This window comes from Rhyacophila brunnea, unplaced genomic scaffold (genome assembly GCF_057557595.1).
Source record: "Rhyacophila brunnea isolate RB1 unplaced genomic scaffold, BYU_Rbru_1.0 scaffold_6, whole genome shotgun sequence".
NCBI classification, from domain to species: Eukaryota; Metazoa; Arthropoda; class Insecta; order Trichoptera; family Rhyacophilidae; genus Rhyacophila; species Rhyacophila brunnea.
The window spans coordinates 3,328,482-3,349,724 of record NW_028233276.1 but is presented as its reverse complement, the minus strand read 5'-3'; the positions used below and the strand labels follow the sequence as shown (position 1 = coordinate 3,349,724).

General features: G+C 31.3%; 1 protein-coding gene across 1 annotated transcript in view; it reads right to left on the bottom strand.

The window, feature by feature from the left end:
* Nucleotides 1-21,243, bottom strand: part of LOC147065102 (putative fatty acyl-CoA reductase CG5065) — a 77,966-nt gene that overhangs the window by 7,174 nt on the left and 49,549 nt on the right. Inside the window, exons 3-7 of the mRNA XM_085957111.1 lie at nucleotides 17,104-17,420; nucleotides 13,164-13,321; nucleotides 3,296-3,386; nucleotides 2,507-2,652; nucleotides 1,189-1,298 (exon numbers count right to left, since the gene is read on the bottom strand). Coding sequence (XP_085813237.1) covers nucleotides 1,189-1,298; nucleotides 2,507-2,652; nucleotides 3,296-3,386; nucleotides 13,164-13,321; nucleotides 17,104-17,307 — 709 coding nt within the window. The 5' untranslated portion in view covers nucleotides 17,308-17,420. The remainder of the gene's footprint in view (nucleotides 1-1,188; nucleotides 1,299-2,506; nucleotides 2,653-3,295; nucleotides 3,387-13,163; nucleotides 13,322-17,103; nucleotides 17,421-21,243) is intronic.

Sequence of the window (21,243 nt, the reverse complement as noted above, 5' to 3'; positions counted from 1 at the left end):
ACAAAACTGTATGTTTGAAAAATGAAAGAAGTTTATGACCTATAATGGTTTATGGTTTTATTCTTTTCATTGTCAATAGATTCAGCTGACTTAGTGGTTGTATGATAATTTATAAGATTTATTTTGGTGAAATTATATGAAATGAAAAATAAAATCAGAAAGTGCTTCGATAAAATCATTTAAATAATTTGAGTTATTGTAAAATAAAAATATAATAAATATTGTATTAATTTTTTTGTTTGTATGCCACTGAATTAACCTATTCTACGTCTCACGATATTACTATGGCAGTATCTGACAAGCCGCAGATTTTTAACGACGACAGCGAAGCTCTTACTAAAATCGCTGTAATACCGATAATTTGTTGCTTAGTATTTTTTCATGATTATTATTCAAATAATATAATATAATAATATTTAATTTTAGATTATGCAAATCAATCTACAGTGACTAGTAATTTTTAAAGTCGGACGAGATAACTCACGAAATTTGTATGTGCGGCTTGTTGATCACGGCCTCATTGAGTGAGAAAACTCGCTGAAGGCATAGAACCAGTTAAAATAATAGAATATGTGTCTTCTGAGAAATTATAGTTACCCATTCTTCGATAAATACTTTTTAAAGGCGGGAATTGAATCCACAACATAATATCAATTAAGAAGTGAATATTTTGTGACTATTTCACAGCCATTGATATACTACTAGATGAGCAGTTCCCATACAAGTGTCATTTTAAAAATGTACCACAAAAGATATAACGAATATCGTCTTATAACATTTCCTTGTAGGTATAATGCGTTAAGACCCTTAACATGGATTCCCGAATTTCACCCGTATTGCCCTGGCTGTAAAACTAAATTTGCGTTCTTGGAATAGTGAACCTAAGGGTGGCTGCAACGCAAAACAGACAGAGCAAGTCGTCATGCGCTGACTATTAGTTAGAGTAAGATGCAAGCTAGACCGGGCTTACTCAGTAAGTTTTAACAAAGGCCGACTCGCTGAAAATCGCGCGTCATTTTAAGAAGCATATGATTCATCCAGTAGTATATCAATGTTCACAGCAGATACAAACATTACTCTATCTTTATTAATTTGGTACCTGATTATACTTATATTATATCTCTCGAATCATACATTTAGTAGTACGTTGTGAATAATTATTATTATGTTTTTATTGTAAATTATTACCTATTGATGGTCTGGCAATGACCACTGGGAAATGCTCGGCATGTAATGAGACGAAATGTTCCGACAAACTTTTGCTGTACGCGTATGTGTTCGGCAGACCTCCCAGTAATCTGAAATTATCAATAATATAGAAGATGAGTTAATAAAAAATTACTATCATAACTTATCTATATCATAATATTTTTTAATATTCTAGCAACATTGGGTTTGTTGTAACAGGCATTATGGACAGTTTGATGACATTCTCCGCATGCACAATGTCAATGCATTTATTTAGAATGATTTGAATTTAGAACAATTTCAAAATTATTATGACGGTACTTCAGTGAAACAGCAAATAATTTTCAACTATAGGTGTGACAAAATTTCGGACTCGCTGGCAATCGGAGAGCGATAGTCGAGCTGTGAACACGTCAATTTGTTTTGTGATGGCGACGGGGGAATTAATTCTTAAATCGTGTAAAGATGACTAAAAAACGTTACCCATTTACTTGAAAAAGAAAATATGTCAATGAATATATTATTATTATTACTAATAGAACAATAAACTTAACATTAAATGGACGCATGTTGGATTTTTATGACAAATTATGTTTTGTTCTGCACGCGTCGTTTGCACAATCTTCACGTCACGTAGTCACGATCGTTTTAGACAGTGCCCCAGCTGAAGTATATATAGCCTTAAGAATTTATTCATCTTTCAAGTCTAGAAGTCCAGCTTTCAAATTATTTGTAATAATGTCAATCGACAGCCAAAGGGATAGATATATCCAAATGTCATCTTTATGGTAAAGTTTTAATGTTACGATATTAACATTTTTATATGCTTTGGGTAAAACACTATTCATCCATATATTGCATTTCCAATTAAAATTACGTAGAATATGTTTATGGACTCATCTTCAAAAGTAGTAGGTAACACGGAAGTGTCATGTTTTTTGTTAACATCTATCAGGGCTCGAAATGGAACGGAACGCACCGGAGCGCCGTTCCGACTCGTGAAATTCGTAAAAGTATCGCTCCGTCTCGTGGAAAAAATATGTTGACCGTCTGAGCTATATAGGCCATAGAAAATCTGACACACTTATTTTTATAAAATACACATACGATTTGATGACTATGTAAATTTCTTCAGAAAATTTGTCGAGCGCTCCGGTTCGTAAACTATTTCATTTCGAGCGCTGACATCTATCCAATCTACAAACGATTTATTTTATGTATGGTCGCGGCGTTTCATGATGTACATAATAATCTAAGAATAGGGTAGTATCGAAATTCATAATGTTTATAATAATTATGAGAACATTGTCCCACTTACTTTGGTGTGATCGAGTCCAGCATTTCATCTTCCATCCAGGACACTATGTCGATTATCTTGTCAGGATTGTGAGGAGGCGGGTAGCAACATTCTTCCAACACCTCTCTGTTGCAATGGCAGTATGCGGTGGAAACATGCACAAAAACCTGTGGCATATAATTAAAATTAATCATAGAAGATGATACTATATATAAATATTGGAAAATGAAGTAAATTACTACCAAAGTATGAGTGTACTTGGTGATAATAACATGGTAAACAAGTATCTACCCATATTAAAATATTTTTTTATGGGAAAATGATCAAACAATCTAAAAAATAATTATGACTGCCATCTATTAATAAAACCTTCAACTTCTTCGAGAACACATAACATTGAATGTATTAAAAATGTTCATTGATCTTATTATGAAACTGTTTTGAATTGAGTTGCATTTTGTTAATTTATTGTGTATTTAAGAAAAGGCAAAACATTAAAACCGTTAATAATTATCTCAGCTTTGCCTAAACAATGTTGCCTGATGTAACTATAATTAATATTGGATACCTATGTTATCCAATAACAATTATGATAATTTTCTTCTGTAGTTGAGAAAGTTTCTCACATTACTAAATATAGCTGAGAACCGAACCTTGAATAATTCTACTTTGAGACATCTATTAATTTAATTATAAAGGTTTTCTTAAAAAAAACATTAGATGTCTCCAGTACAGAAAATTTAGAAGAAACCACTTGACGTTGATTCTGTGTCTATTTTTCACAATTTTATTGCAACGAAAAATACTTACATCTAAGTTTTTAATTTCTTTTGCTAGATGTAGAACTTTTTTCGTTCCTAGAGTATTTGTTGTAACTGCTCCCTTCAATGTCTGGTCGAACCTGTAAACATAAGATGTCGGTGAAAAATATTGACATTGTGTTTATGAAAGTTTTAGAGGTGGTAACACTGCTCTGAAAGATGTGACCTCAATATTATTAAAGAGACAGAGTACGTATTTACTACAAAACTTTATATTTTACACAAAAACTATAATATATTTCAGCAACTCATAGGTAAGTACTCGCAGTGTTTGCCCTACGCACATTCGTCACCCGGCCTCACATCCTTAAATCTAACTCCTTCATTCATATGTATTATATATTAACTCTAACACATAGGAGATGATACACATGCTTTCTCACTCGCACTTATACCCCGTTTACACGTGCATGGATTTACTGTTGACAATAAGAAAATGTATGGGTAAACATGTATTATCCTGCAGTTGGCAAGATTGCATACATGAATCAACCAAGTTTGGAAGCTTCTGAATTTTCATGTGACAGGAAATTTTTTCCAATCTACGCCTGTGCAGTAGAACGATAGTGGCGAATCTGCCGGTAAAAAAACGAATTTTCAAGTTGACCGATTTTCAGTAGGTAGCTGTCAGATAGTACCATACTAGTACGAAATAGTACCATACAATGTTAACATCGCGTGTCGCTCACTCTTTAAAGAATGAATTGGAGAGACAGTCAGCACTTTTACGTGTAAAGAGTTATTGTCATGATAGTTTAAAATAAACATTATTGCCGCCAGTAAATCCATGCACGCGTACAGGCACTATTATGGTTAGTTTTTGTGCAGGTGTTAGATGTGACATAGTTTTGTTTCTTTTTTCCAACTCCTTGATTCCAACCTTCTTTTGTTTAGGTACATTTATAGGTATATTGTTTCATGAGTTGTCACTGTTTGACATTTATGTACGTAACAAATGTAATCTTGTAATCTCTAAAGAAAGCCCAATTAAAGCATATTGGTCAGTAATAAACCCCAATACAAGACTAGATATTTTATGAGTTTGTATATATTTACCTAATAGATTTTTTATATTATTATGTATTGTAATGGGGTGAGAATATATTTAATAATGCATTGATGACCACGAATATAACGTGAGTGTCTTCTTCATATTGTTACACGATGCCAGTAACGTCCCCAGGGGTAAGGCAGTTATTCCAATGGCGGCAAATTTAATAAAAATGAGTCTCCAAATATTTTTTTGAGAAATAAATGCAATTTTACTGTTAATGATCTGTCGCCAACTCGGCCCGAAATGAACCGGTGCGCCGTTCCGCCTCGTGAAATTAGTAAAATTATCGCTTCGTCTCGTGGAAAAAATATTTTGACTGTCATATAATAGAAAATCTAACACACTTATTTTTATAAAATACACATAAAATTTGATAACTATGTAAATATCTTCAGAAAATTGTCGAGCGCTCCGGTTCGTAAACTTTTCCATTTCGAGGGCTGCGCCAACTAAATGATGAGAGACATTCCCAAATCCTTGAATAACGCCTACGATGTTTAGAAATAAATCGATAATGTTCATTTTTTGCTCATCCAAAAATATAAATAATTAAATAATACATTACTGCTATGGAAAAGAGTTAAAAATGTCTAGATGCCGAAGAGATTGTATAAACAGACTAATTTGAGTCGATTTAGTAAAAAAAAATGGGGTGGAATTTTTATTTTTTTCTAAGGGCGGTACTTTTCCAAGGAACGTCTATGCGTGATGCTCTGTACTACACCAAAAACTGAGGATATTCTTAGAAATCATCTCACTATTTGTGCCTAAATACAAACAAACTCAAATAAATAAATAAACAATTATATGAGTAGATAAACCTACAGAAGTTTTTGTGGAAAAGTAGATTATATTATATATAATGTGTTGAGTAGGATATTATAACGAACATAATATACCAGTGGCGAAGGGTGGAGGTAGGCTGTTAAGATCCGACATAAATAGTCTACAATAAACTTTGTCAGTTATACGTATTTGTTTTCATTGAACTAAGTCTACAATTTTATTTACAGATGGTAGTACTTCATGATAGATAGTAGTCAAAAATATTCGTTTATCTATAAAATAGGCATCTAAAATTATACCATAAAACCATACATAATTTTGGATATTTTATAGATAGAATAATATTTTTTATCTACTATCGTTTGGTTGAGGCAGGGTTTAAGGAGAAGTCTTCACTGAGCCTTTTTTAAAGAGGCACGTAGCGGAAAAATACGAAGCTTGCAATTTGAGACATTTTTTTGATAATTTACAATTTCAACTGTATTAATGAATAAATATGTATCTGAAAACATTAAAAAAAAATATTTTTTATTTTAAGTCAAAGACAAACTTACAATTGTAAAAAATGTAATAAAATGTGAATTTGTTGAATCGGACCGCACCCTATTATTACATATATTTTATGGTCATATATATAATTTAAATTTAGTTTATTAAGTTTTCTACCTAAGAGATTTTTGACTAATTCATAGTTTTAATATTTTTTATATTTATTTTAAAAAACATCGATTTTATAAAAAAATATAAATGTGTATAACTTGAAATCCTTTTTATTTATATCAAATCAAGCTTCAATATTAGGACCATACATAAATAAAATTTGATATAAATAAAAAGGATTTCAAGTTATACACATTTATATTTTTTATAAAAATCGATGTTTTTTAAAATAGATATAAAAAATATTAAACTACGAATTAGTCAAAAATCTCTTAGGTGATGCTTAGAAAACTTAATAAACTAAATTTTAATAATAAATATGACCATAAAATATATGTAATAATAGGGTGCGGTCCGATTCAACAAATTCACATTTTATTACATTTTTTACAATTGTAAGTTTATCTTTGACTTAAAATAAAAAATATTTTTCTTTTTAATGTTTTCAGATAGGTACATATTTATTCATTAATACAGTTGAAATTGTAAATTATCAAAAAAATGTCTCAAATTGCAAGCTTCGTATTTTTCCGCTAGGTGCCTCTTTAAAAAAGGTTCAGTGCAGACTTCGCCTTAATGAATTTTAAAAAACTAACCTACAACATAATATTGTATAATATGTACCTATGCTAAATTCAACAAAAACAAATAATTAGTATGAATGAAAAAATGTCCACTATTTTGTCGAATCGCCCATAACAATCCAAAACTACTATGGTTTGGTTTAGGCAAGGTTTAAGGGCGATGCTTATACCCCAGAATACCAGCAGAGGCACCTAGCGGAAAAATACAAAGCTTGCAATTTAAGACATTTTTTTGATAATTTATAATTTCAACCTTAATAATTAATAAATATGTATCAGAAAACATTAAAAAGATTTTTTTTAAGTCAAAGATAAACTTACAATAATTGTAAAAAGGTGTGTATTTGTTACATATTTATGTCACGAATAACGTTATTATTACATTATATTTATGGTCATATTTATTATTAAAATTTACTTTATTAAGTTTTCAATTTTTGATTGTGTTGATTTTTGACTAATTCATCGTTTTAATATTGTTTATACTTATTTATTTAAAAAAACATCGATTTTTATAAAAATATAAATGTGTATAATTTGAAATCATTTTTATTTATAAAATTAATTAATACAGTTGAAATTGTAAATTATCAAAAAAATGTCTCAAATTGCAAGCTTCGTATTTTTCCGCTAGGTGCCTCTGCTGGTATAAGGATCCCCCTTAATGTTTAATTGATTTAAAAAAAATAACCAACACCATCTATAAATTGTAGTCTTAGTTCAATAAAAACAAATACGAATGACTGACAAAAGCTTAATGTGCACTATTTATATCGGATCTTAACAGCCTATTTCCATCCGTCGCCTCTGTAATACGAGGGTGGGTCAATAATTCCTTAGAAAAAAGCATTAAAACAGTTTTTATTTTTGTATTTTTTTTTTATTTCTCAACATAATCTACTTGGAGCTCAATACACTTGGTTAGACGTTTCTCAATTTTTTTTAAACCGTCAGAAAAATAAGTTTTCGGAAGGTCCTCAAAATAAGCATTTGTCCGATCGATGACTTCTTCATTTGAAAAAAAACGTTGTCCACTTAGCCATTTTTTTAAGTTTGGGAAAAGGAAAAAGTCACTGGGGGCTAAATCTGGCGAATACGGTGGGTGGTCGACCAATTCGAACTTCAATTCTTCAATTTTAGCCATTGATCGTAAACATGTGTGAACACGGGCATTGTCCTGATGAAAGAGGATTTTTTTCCTGTTTAAATGAGGCCGTTTTTCTTCAATTTTGTTTTTTAGCTGGTCCAATAAAGATGCATAATAATCCCCTGTTATTGTTTTTCCTTTTTCCAAATAGTCAACGAAAATAATTTCACGTGCATCCCAAAATACAGTAGCCATAACCTTACCAGCTGATTTTACGGTTTTCGCCTTCTTTGGACATGGTTTGCCTTCGCAATCCACTGCTTTGACTGTTCTTTCGTCTCGGGAGTATAGTGGTGTATCCATGTTTCATCTACAGTCACAAAGCGACGAAAAAATTCATCCGGATTGCGTTGCATGAGCGACAACAGGGCTTTAGAGGCCACCACCCTATTGCGTTTATTGTCGACTGTGAGCAAACGCGGCACCCATCTTGCAGAAATTTTTTTCATGCCCAATTTGTCATGTAAAATAGAAATGACGCTACCTTTTGAGATCCCTGTAACCTCAATTATCTCACTCAACTTTAATCTTCGGTCACTTAACACCATATCGTGGATTTTATTGATCATTTCTGGTGTAGTCACCTCTACAGGACGTCCTGAGCGTGGTTCATCCTTTGTTGATGTACGACCACGTTTAAATTCATTTAACCAGTTATAAATAGTTGCAAGTGAAGGAGCAGATATGCCGTGAACTAAATCCAACTCATTTTTTATTTCCTTTGCTGTTAACCCTTTTATATTAAAATGTTTAATAACAGCTCTAAACTCAATTTTCTCCATTTTCCATTTTTCCATTTTCCACAATTTTTAAATGTACGAGAAACACACAACAACCCGACCAATCTGATTGAAACTTCGCAGCATACTGAATCGGTAGTGCCGCTGCATGAAAACAAACCGCTTACAGTACTAGTCGCGCCACCTGTCGGCTTTTCTAAGGACTTATTGACCCACCCTCGTAATATACATACTGATATAACATCTGTATTAGGGATTGCAATACCGGTATTTCAACATCAGTATTCCAGTATTTATCAATACCGAAATATCGGTTTCAAAAATCCAAAATACCGGAATTTTCGGTATTAAGAAAGAAGCATGCTCGTTTACGTTTTTGAAAATGAATTATACGTTATGTGCTGCTAAAATGAAAATATATTGAGTGAATCCAACAGAGGTGAAAAAATAATAAAACAAATTTCATCAAAATATATATTTATATAAGTAGTTGTCGCGATGAATTATCATAATATTATTTACAAATATAAAACATCTGTGACAAAAATGTTCAATTATTGATGAATGTACAAGCTTTGACTTACTTTAAGAAGCTTTTCCTGCAGCCGGACTTATTTGCAGTTGATGAACTTTTGAGGGCTTTAGTTAAAATTATCAATATATTCAAATTATTTGTGAAGAATCAGTATTTCTTCAATTATTATGATCAATGTATTTAAATATCAACATAATATGTAGTATGTATACGTATGTAGGTTTTTGCTATAAACTAATATTTAAAAAAGATTTTAATAGCTATATATATATATATTGATAAGCACCTACCTCTGTTTTTCAATGTTTAATAAATACCGGTATTAATGCCTGTATTCAATAAGAAATGCCGAGAAACCGGTATTAACATTTTCATTCGGTATTGCAATCCTTAATCTCTACCTACCCACTGGCGAATCAGTAAATAAAGGGGAAGTGTAAGCACTAAAGGTTGGCAAGTGCTGGAATCGATAATTCAAAATAAATGACGAATATTAATTAAAAATGTCTAACTGTCCACTGTCGTGAATGTTTAAGCAGAAGCCTTATTGTCGCGTTTTGCAAATAACAAAATAATTTATTATTTTTCAGTCTAATAGCAATCCGTGATTGTACTTGAAATTTGCATTTAAAATACAACATGCGGATATCTTTGTCATTAGGCATCACCGATTGTCTGCGCCAGGCCCGATTCCAGGCAATAAATCACCGTAAATTAACTAGGTATATATTAAAATTAACTTCGTAGAATCTAGGTACAAAACGTTTGTTTTACTTTGACCCACATTGTTTCCTTTTTATTTATACTCATACATAACATAATAACAATTCTCAATTTTTTTATTATTATTAAAAAGAGTTCATGTCTGGACAGTTGGTAGTAAATACTGTTAAGGCTATATTTCAGTTGGGGCATGGTCTAAAAATATCGTGGCTAGGCGATGCGCGGATGGTGCGAATGACGCGTGCCGAACGAAATATAATTTGTCATAAAAATCCAACATGCGTCCATTTAATGTTATATTTATTGTTATATTACTAATAATAATAGTATATTCATTGACTTGTTTTCTTTTCCAAGTACATACGTAAAGTTTTTTAGTCATCTTTACACGATTTAAGAATATTTTCATCCAACGCCATGACAAAAAAAAATCGACGTGCGGACACCTCGACTGTCTGTCTCCGATTGGCGACTAGTGAGAAATTTCGTCGCACCTACTGTTGAAAATTATTTGCCGTTTCACTGAAGTACGCTCTTAAAGTAAATTTTTATTATCGTTTATAGGGTAACCGGACAAAACAAAACAGTGACAAAACAGAACAGCCAGTAGAAAAATAAAAAATCAATTTTTGTCGTACCTATTAGTATTAATTAGACGTACATTTATAAAAGAAATAATTATATATAAAATATACAATCACATGTTGGCATAAAAACCTCAATTTATCTGCTTGATTTTGATAATCTTGCATAACTCTACAGAATTATTAAACTCATTATTTCGCTGTGCTTAGTCACCCAAGCATTTTGAACAAATTAGAATGATTAAGACAGATATAGGTACATAACTTCCGGCAACACCAAGTTGAGTCCTGTTTAATTGAGCTTTCCAGCGATTAGGAATGCTGAAATTATAACAAAATTTGATTTTTTACGGTGTATTAACCCTGTGTTATTAAAATTCTATATAGAATTACTACAGTTTCAATATTAAATGTTATATTTTTCCTGAAATGTCATAGTTCTGTTTATCAGTATTCTGTTCTGTCAACGTCCTGTTTCTTCGTGTTCTGTTTGTCGCTGTTCTGTTTTGTCACCGTTCTGTTTCTTCGTGTTCTATTCAATGGGAAATTAAATATGTAGATGTTAATTACTTTACTGTAGGATACTTTTAATTTTAAATACAATAAATTATGAATGCTTAATAGGTAACAATGGTAGTTAAGATACCGATTTTTTTAAAATAAAATTGATGTGAAATATGAAAATGTGACGTCAGAAAACCGATATTTATTTTTAAACGAAAGAGGTGGGTATTCTAAAACGTAATTTAAACAAGGTGGTAAAATATTTTGTGGTGATGGGGGTAGTCAGGAGTAGGAAATATCTAAAACCGAGTGATATCAGCTATATATATATATATATATATATATCGAGCCGTTACTCAAGAATAACAATTAGGTAAATATTACACAACATATTATAATTGTGTCTGTTCACAAACTATTTGTAATATATTCTTAATTTATATGTCTACTGTTGGGATTATTCCATGCATGCTTTAATTTAAATGTAATCCCTGCTATAAAATATGTCAATAATTTACCTACGTTAGTGGACATTTAAAAAAATATGTAAAACCGTTAATGTGACAAACGTCAGCAAACTTTCTCGAACATGTATATTATGTTCTATTGCCTCCAGCCGGACCTGGCATTAGCCTTCTGGTTGTTTTTACACACAAACAAAACAGTGACATCCTTATTGGCATTATATTGAATCTGTAATGCAGACACAACGTGTATCTCGTGATATAATTAGCATTTTCTAGTCATAATCAGTATTGAATGTCGGAATACTTTTGTGTCATGGCGAGTGCACAATAAATCCGATAATATTATCCTTCGCATTATTTCATTGAAGTCCTGTGGAGGTAAGCAGGTCATGCGCTACTTAGGGGTGACACATTATAAAGGGCGGCAAATGAATGAACAAATACGAATATTATTACAACTATTGAAGAGCAGTGGCGGTTTTTCACTGTGCAGGTCGCTTCATTAGAAATTGCAAGAATCTTTGTTTAAAAAAATAAAGAAAGCATAAAAAATCCTGGCAACCTATCCTATTTTTGTAATGTAATTACCCAATGGCGGTTTATCACACAGGCAAAATTTTCACAAGGGAACCAAATCATAAAAAAAACTGTTAAAATAAAATAAAACGAAAAATGACTTAATGATACCCAAAGGAGGGTGTAATATTATGACCATTTTTGTAATAAGTAGGTACCGAGTTACTATAAATGACATCATATGTATATAACTAAGCATTTATTAATTATATAGTCATTTTCAGTCGGTGTAACCTTAAATAAACTGAAGTCGTTGTCTCCTACTGCACTATAGTATAAAATTGTTATTGAAGATTTTGATAAAGTTTTTCTGATGTTGAAACCAGAGCGTTGGAGCGGAACTCGGAGCAGGAGCACGGAGCACTGGAGCAATGGGATTTTACCCTTGAGCTGGAACGGAGCCGGAGCACCGAAAATCTATAGTTAAGTACCTAACATATTAAAAAAAAAATGTGGTACAAGTCGGTTTAAGGGAAGCCAGGCGGGAACCGCGTTAATTTTCATAGCCGATTTTCGCAAAATTCATGAATTCAAGAATGAAAACCTCACTCAACCTAACCTAACCTAATTTAACCTAACCTAACTAATAATTCAGTATATCGGCTATTTCCAAATCTTTCCATTATCTCTAATTTAACTTTCGTAAGTAAATAATATGTAGGTATATTATACTATATGTAGGTAGAGTTGGGTATTTCCCCAGAAAATCTCAACCTAGAGATTCGGGATTTCCAGAAAAGGAATCTCGAAAATTCTCGTGATATCGAAAAATTTTAAAAAAAAACTAGAAAATCCTAAAATCAGTGTAAAAACAGACAAATTCCAAAAAAATATGATTTTTTTTTATTTATTTAAAAAGACAAACAAATAGAAGTAGGAAAACAAAAATAATTTAAAACATTACTTATTAAAATAGAATTTCAAAAAACACAGACTGTCAATCGCTGCGTCTGACAATCGAACACGCTTTTCAGACACAAAATTCCCTGATGATGAAAAATTGCGCTCGCGTTTGAGTTGGCTAATTGTGTTAAATACTCCGATCAGTCTTTGAATGTTTTGTATTTTCTGTTCACTTTTTTCATATAGAAAAACCATTTTTTCAATTAATATTTGTTAATAAAGAAATCCCGAATCCCGAGAAAAGATTCTAGAGATCCAGGATTTCCCGAAATGTTAAAAATTTTAATTCTCGAGATTCGGGATCGAAAATCTCGAAAAACTCTCGAGAATTCCCGAAACACAACTTTGCATGTAGGTACAACTCGCAAGAAAATTAGTGCAATCCCTGTGCTTGATGTGAGCTGCAAAGAGTTTTTATTTTAGGTACTAATTTGGTCAATTTTAATCATTAATCTCCACGGTCTGTGATATATTACTGTGATATATACCTACTGTGATAATTGGTCTGTATTAACATGCTTTAGAGCGGTTGCATATTGTTAAGTTGTTAAAACATCGATTCTTATGTGAATATAGTATTACGTAATTGCATACCTGACATTAGCTGCACAATGAAACACGACAGATATGTTGTCGATAATGTCTTGTCTGTCGTCGGGAGAGATGGCGAGTCCCTCTTGTAACACGTCCGCTTTAATGGCGATGACTGTTGATAGCTTTTCGGGTTCATTGTTTCTTAATGTATCGAACACCTAAAATAACAAAGAAATAATAATTTTGTAATGATAATTTATTAAATGTACTTACATATTCATTGTATACGTCCCATGACAATTACTTCGCGATTTTTGAAATAACGGCAATCTATCTATAAGTGAAATACGTGCTCAATCGTAACGGATTATTGATCACGCTAGAGTTGGGTATTTCCCGAGAAAATCTCAATCTCGAGATTCGGGATTTCTATAAAAGAATTCTCGAAAATTCTCGAAATATCTGGAAATTTAAAAAAAAACCTGTAAAAATCCTAAAATCAGTGTAAAAACAGACAAATTCCAAAAAAATATGATTTTTTTATTGATGTAAGAAGACAAACAAAATAGAAGTAGGAAAACAAAAATAATTAAAAACATTACTAATTAAAATGGAATTTCAAAAACAGACTGGCAATCGCGTACGCTTTTGAGACACAAAATTCCTTGATGTAGCAAAAATTTCGCTCATTTTGAGTCGAAGTTGGCTTAATTGTGTTAAATGCCCCGATCAGTCTTTGAACGTTTTGTGTTTTCAGTCCACTTTTTCATAAAGAAAAACGTTTTTTCAATTAATATTTGATAATAAAGAAATACCGAATCCCGAGAAAAGATTCTCGAGATCCGGGATTTCCCGAAATTTCAATTCTCGAGATTCGGGATCGAAAATCTCGAGAATCCCCGTCGGGAAATTCCCGAAACCCAACTCTAGATCACGCAGACGGTTGCGTACTTAAATAAATTCACAAGTATATTATTAAAAACTACCACCTTTAAACTGTACTGTTAAAGAAAATTTTTCATGATATACGAGGGTGGGTCAATAATTCCTTAGAAAAAAGCATTAAAACAGTTTTAATTTTTGTATTTTTTTTTTATTTCTCAACATAATCTCCTTGGAGCTCAATACACTTGGTTAGACGTTTCTCAATTTTTTTAAACCGTCAGAAAAATAAGTTTTCGGAAGGTCCTCAAAATAAGCATTTGTCCGATCGATGACTTCTTCATTTGAAAAAAAACGTTGTCCACTTAGCCATTTTTTTAAGTTTGGGAAAAGGAAAAAGTCACTGGGGGCTAAATCTGGCGAATACGGTGGGTAGTCGACCAATTCGAACTTCAATTCTTCAATTTTAGCCATTGATCGTAAACATGTGTGAACACGGGCATTGTCCTGATGAAAGAGGATTTTTTTCCTGTTTAAATGAGGCCGTTTTTCTTCAATTTTGTTTTTTAGCTGGTCCAATAAAGATGCATAATAATCCCCTGTTATTGTTTTACCTTTTTCCAAATAGTCAACGAAAATAATTCCACGTGCATCCCAAAATACAGTAGCCATAACCTTACCAGCTGATTTTACGGTTTTCGCCTTCTTTGGACATGGTTCGCCTTTCGCAATCCACTGCTTTGACTGTTCTTTCGTCTCGGGAGTATAGTAGTGTATCCATGTTTCATCTACAGTCACAAAGTGACGAAAAAATTCATCCGGATTGCGTTGCATGAGCGACAACAGGGCTTTAGAGGCCACCACCCTATTGCGTTTATTGTCGACTGTGAGCAAACGCGGCACCCATCTTGCAGAAATTTTTTTCATGCCCAATTTGTCATGTAAAATAGAAATGACGCTACTTTTTGAGATCTCTGTAACCTCAATTATCTCACTCAACTTTAATCTTCGGTCACTTAACACCATATCGTGGATTTTATTGATTATTTCTCGTGTAGTCACCTCTACAGGACGTCCTGAGCGTGGTTCATCCTTTGTTGATGTACGACCACGTTTAAATTCATTTAACCAGTTATAAATAGTTGCAAGTGAAGGAGCAGATGTGCCGTGAACTAAATCCAACTCATTTTTTATTTCCTTTGCTGTTAACTCTTTTATATTAAAATGTTTAATAACAGCTCTAAACTCAATTTTCTCCATTTTTTGTAAACGAGCAAATTTTTTTTTTAAATGTACGAGAAACACACAACAACCCGACCAATCTGATTGAAACTTCGCAGCATACTTAATCGGTAGTGTCGCTGCATGAAAACAAACCGCTTACAGTACTAGTCGCGCCACCTGTCGGCTTTTCTAAGGACTTATTGGTAACAAAATAATCTATATTATTATTTTGAACGGTTACATCTAAATTGTATTATATTTCACCTTGAGCTTTCTTATCGGAAAGAGATTACCGTATACTATACGTGTCTATTGTCATAGTCGATTTTGGCAAAATTCATAGAATTCAAGAATAAAAACCTAACCTTACCTAACGGGTACTGTTCGGTTATACCGGAGGCAGCGGAAAACGCATTTTGAAAATAGCCGATAAACTGGATTATTTGTTAGTTTGTGTTAGTTTAGGTTCAGTTAGGTTGGGTTAGGTTAGGTTTGGTTAGGTTAACCTAACAAATAATCCAGTTTATCGGCTATTTTCAAAATGCGTTTTCCGCTGCCTCCGGTATAACCGAACAGTACCCCGTGATTTATTTAGACATGAACTTTATCATATGACCCAAAGAGGTTGGACGGTCTTTAATATACGACAATAAATATTTCCGATACAACATTTAACGAAGAACTGCATACGTACACATATCCGGACACGATATTGAAAATTCTATTTTACAACTTTTTCTTTTGACAATGTCCGATCCTAATAAAATCATATGGGCCTCCATAGAGTGGAGGTTTTTTTAAACAGATTTTTACGAGAAATGGATCTTAGCCACTTGCTCAACTTGATGAGATACTTGGACTCCAAACACAAATTGAAAAACAATATACGGCTAATCAAGTGAGTGAAACCAGTAATTTTTTATTTGTATATATTCCTGAATTATACAACATTCATAAATTAGTGAACATAACGTCTTTCGTCTGCGGTCAGTTATCTGTGCGGTTAATTTTCCATGAACCCTATCTAAATGATTATACGGATAAGAGGCACACATCAAAACGATACGCTGACGGCTAAATAATAAAATAACAAAAGAGTTCAGAAATAATTTCACATTTGAATTATATATGATTTTAAAAAAATCTTAACTTCTGAAAAAAATTATTACCACCCCCTAAATTCGGTGGGTGCCTATATAATAGAACAATATCACTCCGAGTCATTTCTGCTGATTGCTTTTGTTTTAATTTGTAATTTTATGTAGTTTCTAGAAAATAATAAAAACTTAAATTCATTTGAATCTGTTTAATAAAGTTTTTAACCCATTTAATTTTTAAAACTCAATTAGTTACATCTAAAAATAAATCACCTATTTGATTGGAATGCGTTTCAGCTATTATCTGTTCTTGTTACATCATGATTTTAATGTTTACTTTATTGGTTATTGGATTTGTAATATAATAAAAACTTTAATTCATTTTTAATTATTTATTTGATGAACATTGGTATGTAAGAAGTTTTAAATCAAAGAGATTAATCTCTTTGTTTTAAATCCATTTAATTTAAGGGATCAAATTAATATTGTCTATGAAACTTCACCATTTTTAGCTAGCATGTAAGATAAAATGAATAATGTAGGTACTGATTTGAGAAATATCAAATAAAATGTAAAAGTTACAAGAGAACTTAAAACTTCTAATAAAACATACTACAAAACAAATTGTTGAATGGCATTATATTGATTAATAAAAACAAAACTATATAATTTGGTGTAATTATACTTAAAAACAAAAGCATTTAATAATATTTTTACAACAGAAATTTATCTACAGTAGTTAATACAAAATACAATGTATTTAAACTTAAAAATAATAATGTCAAAAGGATAATTACCTGACAGTTTAAAAAGTCCTCCAATCTTTCTTTTATGTCTTTGCCGCGTTTTGGCCTGAGCAATAGATACAGTTTGTTCCCTGGGCAGACTCTGAGAATCCTCTCCACCAAGACTTTGCCAAGGAAACCTGTCGCACCGGTCACAAGGATATTGCGACCCTCGAACCACTTCGCCACTTCGGAAGGACCACTGCCGTCCGCCATTTCGGATTCACCTTTTAAACACTTCGTTTCACTTCACTTTATCACTGTTTATATGAATTTAATTGATACGGCACCTGTGGCAACTTACACTGAAAACTATCACAATCAGCCCTCTGAAATTATAAAATATTTATATTATATAATAAACAAAATGATGCATCATAGTTATTTTGTTGGTGTAGTTAGTTAAAGTGATTTGACAAATATTCTTTTCTTAGTTAGTTTAAATTATTTAAAAATAAAAAAAACTGATGGGAGTTAGATTGTCATATCAAATCATTTGTCAAATTAAATATTTAATAATTATAAAAAAACAACCTAATGTTGTGTTATGGCAACATTGTAAGTTACTAAACAAACACAAATATTTGCTAATTTTATTAGTTACGGTACGGTTATGCTCTCAGAATAAGTAAACTGAAGCTTGGTATTATACACTTTTGACATGTAAAAGAATGATAAACACATTGTTAATTATTTGATAGAGATTTTACAAAATTATCAACATAATGAACCTAAAAAGCTTTCGACTAATAAATCAAACTGTAGAATTTGGTATAATTTTATATTATAAGCATATTAATCGTAATTAATACTTTAGTAATTAATGAGTTTAAAAATGTTAATTATTTAGTAAGTTATATTTTTGTAATACATTGAATCTATCACTGGCGAGGGGTGCAGGTAGGCTGTTAAAATTCGACATAAATAGTAGGTACACACTAAACTTTGTTAGTTATACTTATTTGTTTTCACTGAACTAAGAATAAAATTTGCAAATGGTGCTGCTTAGTTATTAAAATTCAATTAAACCTTGCCTAAACGAAACCATAATAGTTTAATTAAGTATGCTATTTATAGGCCAATCGACAAAAATTCTCCACACTTTTTCTGTCATACATCTTTGTTTTCGTTGAATTAAGAATACATAATATTACAAATGGTGTTGATTCGTTTTTTTATTTCATTAAACCCTGCCTAAGCCAAACCATGATCGATATTAATTAATGTTAATTAATGCTATCAATATTCTTCTATCTATTAAATATATATTGTTATGAATGGTTTATTGGTATAATTTTAGATATTTTATAGATAAACGAATATTTTTTGACTGTTAGACAGAGTTTAACTAAATTTTAAAAACTAATAAACGCTATATATAAATTGTAAAAATACTAACAAAACACTATATTTGACTGATAAAGTTTAGTATGCAATATTAATGTTGGATCTCAACAGCCTACCTCCACCCTTCGCCACTGGAATCTTTAATCTATTGCTGAAGTTGGTCACATTTTTTTATTATCAAAATACACTCAACACATAAAAATGTTTTTTCACTGATATGAATAATATAGGTATTTAAAACTTGTTCAATTTTCTATTTTTATATCTACCACGAGTCACTTTTCACCGATGAGTGAGTTTGCTTAACGTTTGTAAAATTATTTATGGAACACCATTAGTCATAAAATTTGCCACAGCGCGCTACAAAATCCTACGTACAGTAATAACTAATTACAACCTGAGAGCTTTAGCTGAATAAATAAAAAAATGCAAGTTAATTAACATGGCAATAGATAATTGATGAGAAAAACATTAAAAACGCTATAGTGGCAGTTGCTGACATAAAATGCATATTGTTCGATACTCAGGTGAAAGTAAAAAAGTGCATTACGTGCAACAAACTAATTATTATCTACACACAACGTGAAGAAAAATAATACTAACGCAATTGTAATACTTACTTAAATAATTTTATTATCTCGGTAAATAGGGCATCAAGTATTGTTTTTTTTTTACTGTAATTATTTGCGACTATTCATTCACATGCAGTTTTGCATGATTTTATAGTGTATTAAATTTTACAAAATAAAACCACGTAACTCCTCGGATATATATATCATATATATATTGATACCAAATATCATAATGCCCGAATCCCCCATCAAAAATCCTCCAATCAACAGAGTTGGGAATATAATGATAATATTATTGTAACTGTAAATGGGTCAAGGCTAGACGAGGATGCACAGCGAAACAAACAAAAAGAAAGTTACCGTTATCTGTTTTTGGGCGTTGTTAGTAATTAATTGTTACTATTCAGACGAAATATACTTAATGTCCCTGAATCAGTTTTTTTAATAAATGAGAAGTATAAATCAACACCCTACGTAAACCCGTACCCATCAATATATATGCATATATATAAATAATATACAGTAACGTCTCTAGGCAAAATGCCGCCCTTGGGCAGAAAACTGTTAACACAAAAGTTATAATCCGTTCCTTCATTTACCGCCCTTCATAATGTTTCACCTCTGAGCAATGTATGAGAATACCTGCCCGTATGGGACGTCACTTTTATACCCATATATATAGTGGAAAAGTTATAACTTACTAAAAATCCGTAGCTAGAAGACATTGAGGGTCAATTTCATCCCTTAAAAATACCCAACATGCGGTACGTAACATCTCATCGTTTGTATTTTTATGTCGTTTGAATAATAAAAAAAATATAAGGCACCAACCGAGGGGTGTTTCTTCTTTCCCAAACCTCCTAGAATATCAGACAAGCCCACTCCAAATTAACGCCGTACTTCTCAACTTTCTGATGTAAAATATAGTTCTAGTTACGGCCTTGACCTGCCGAAAAGGATTTATTTATCGCATTAGAAGATATGTCAGGTCAGAGGTCAATCAAATACATGCCTGCAAGCAATGTCGATTTTTTTTATCTAGATAGAATCAAAAAATGTAGGCCCATCTACGGAAATGTTATATTATGCATAATAAGCAGCCCTTAATTTTGCAGTTCCTAGATCTTTTTTATTCATAGATTGATTTTTTACAATCGCAGATTGTGAAAAATTTAGAAGCAATTGCTCGGGAGTGAGACTCCTTCAAGCTCATCTGTTGTGATCAATGGATATAAATTCCTGGGATCATACAACACTCCTAAAATAATACCAGTTAAGAAGTTAATGGACAAATTACACTGAAGAGTTAAAATTTTACGTTATAAAACGTACGTTCGTCAATGGATATCATTTTATGGGGAACATTATATGTAATACATTATTATCTCTAATATTTGAAAAACATTTTTTGAATAATTAATAATAATTGCATAGATTCATAATTATTGTTATGTTGATACACATGTATTTATTTAAGTTATACGATGGTTTTTATTGTGACATGGGTTTGCTTCCTAACCTATCGTTGAAGTCTCTTTCGATTTCACTGCTTCATCTAAATAATATTACATACAGTGCATAATATTACAATAATAATATTATATTGTATACAATATGACAATTATTAATATTCTTAACCTGTCAATAGTTGCATGAATGGTACCCATTTTTTTGGATAAATGTCGTTATCGAATACTTGAATAACTATCAATTCTTGGTAGAAAGACATTACAACTACCTATATCAATTAAAATAAAACATAATATAAATATTTTTCATCCGATTACCAAAATGTACATTTTAATTAATTAACTAATTTAAAGGCCATAAAAATAAACTAATTACAATATTCCAAGAATATTCTCTTATATAAATAATTTATTAAATTATGGCTTAACGCCTTAAATACATAGTACTTATGAAATTATGATAATTATGATTTGTGATAGATACTAGTACGTAGTAATCATATTATATGAATGGATATATTAGAGGTTAAAGTACTCACATGGAAAGTAAAAGACGAGAGTTCTAACCCCACTAGGTCAGAATTTTTTTCTAGATTTTTTTCTAATATGCATGTTTGTGAGGTTTTACAAATTATGTTTTTTCTAAATTAAAGAATCTAATTTTCTTATAATATAAACATGTATTTTTACAACTGAATCAAAAAAATATTGTACTCTAGTGGTTGTTTTGCAATTTTATCAAAACTTGATTTGTATAGAATGTG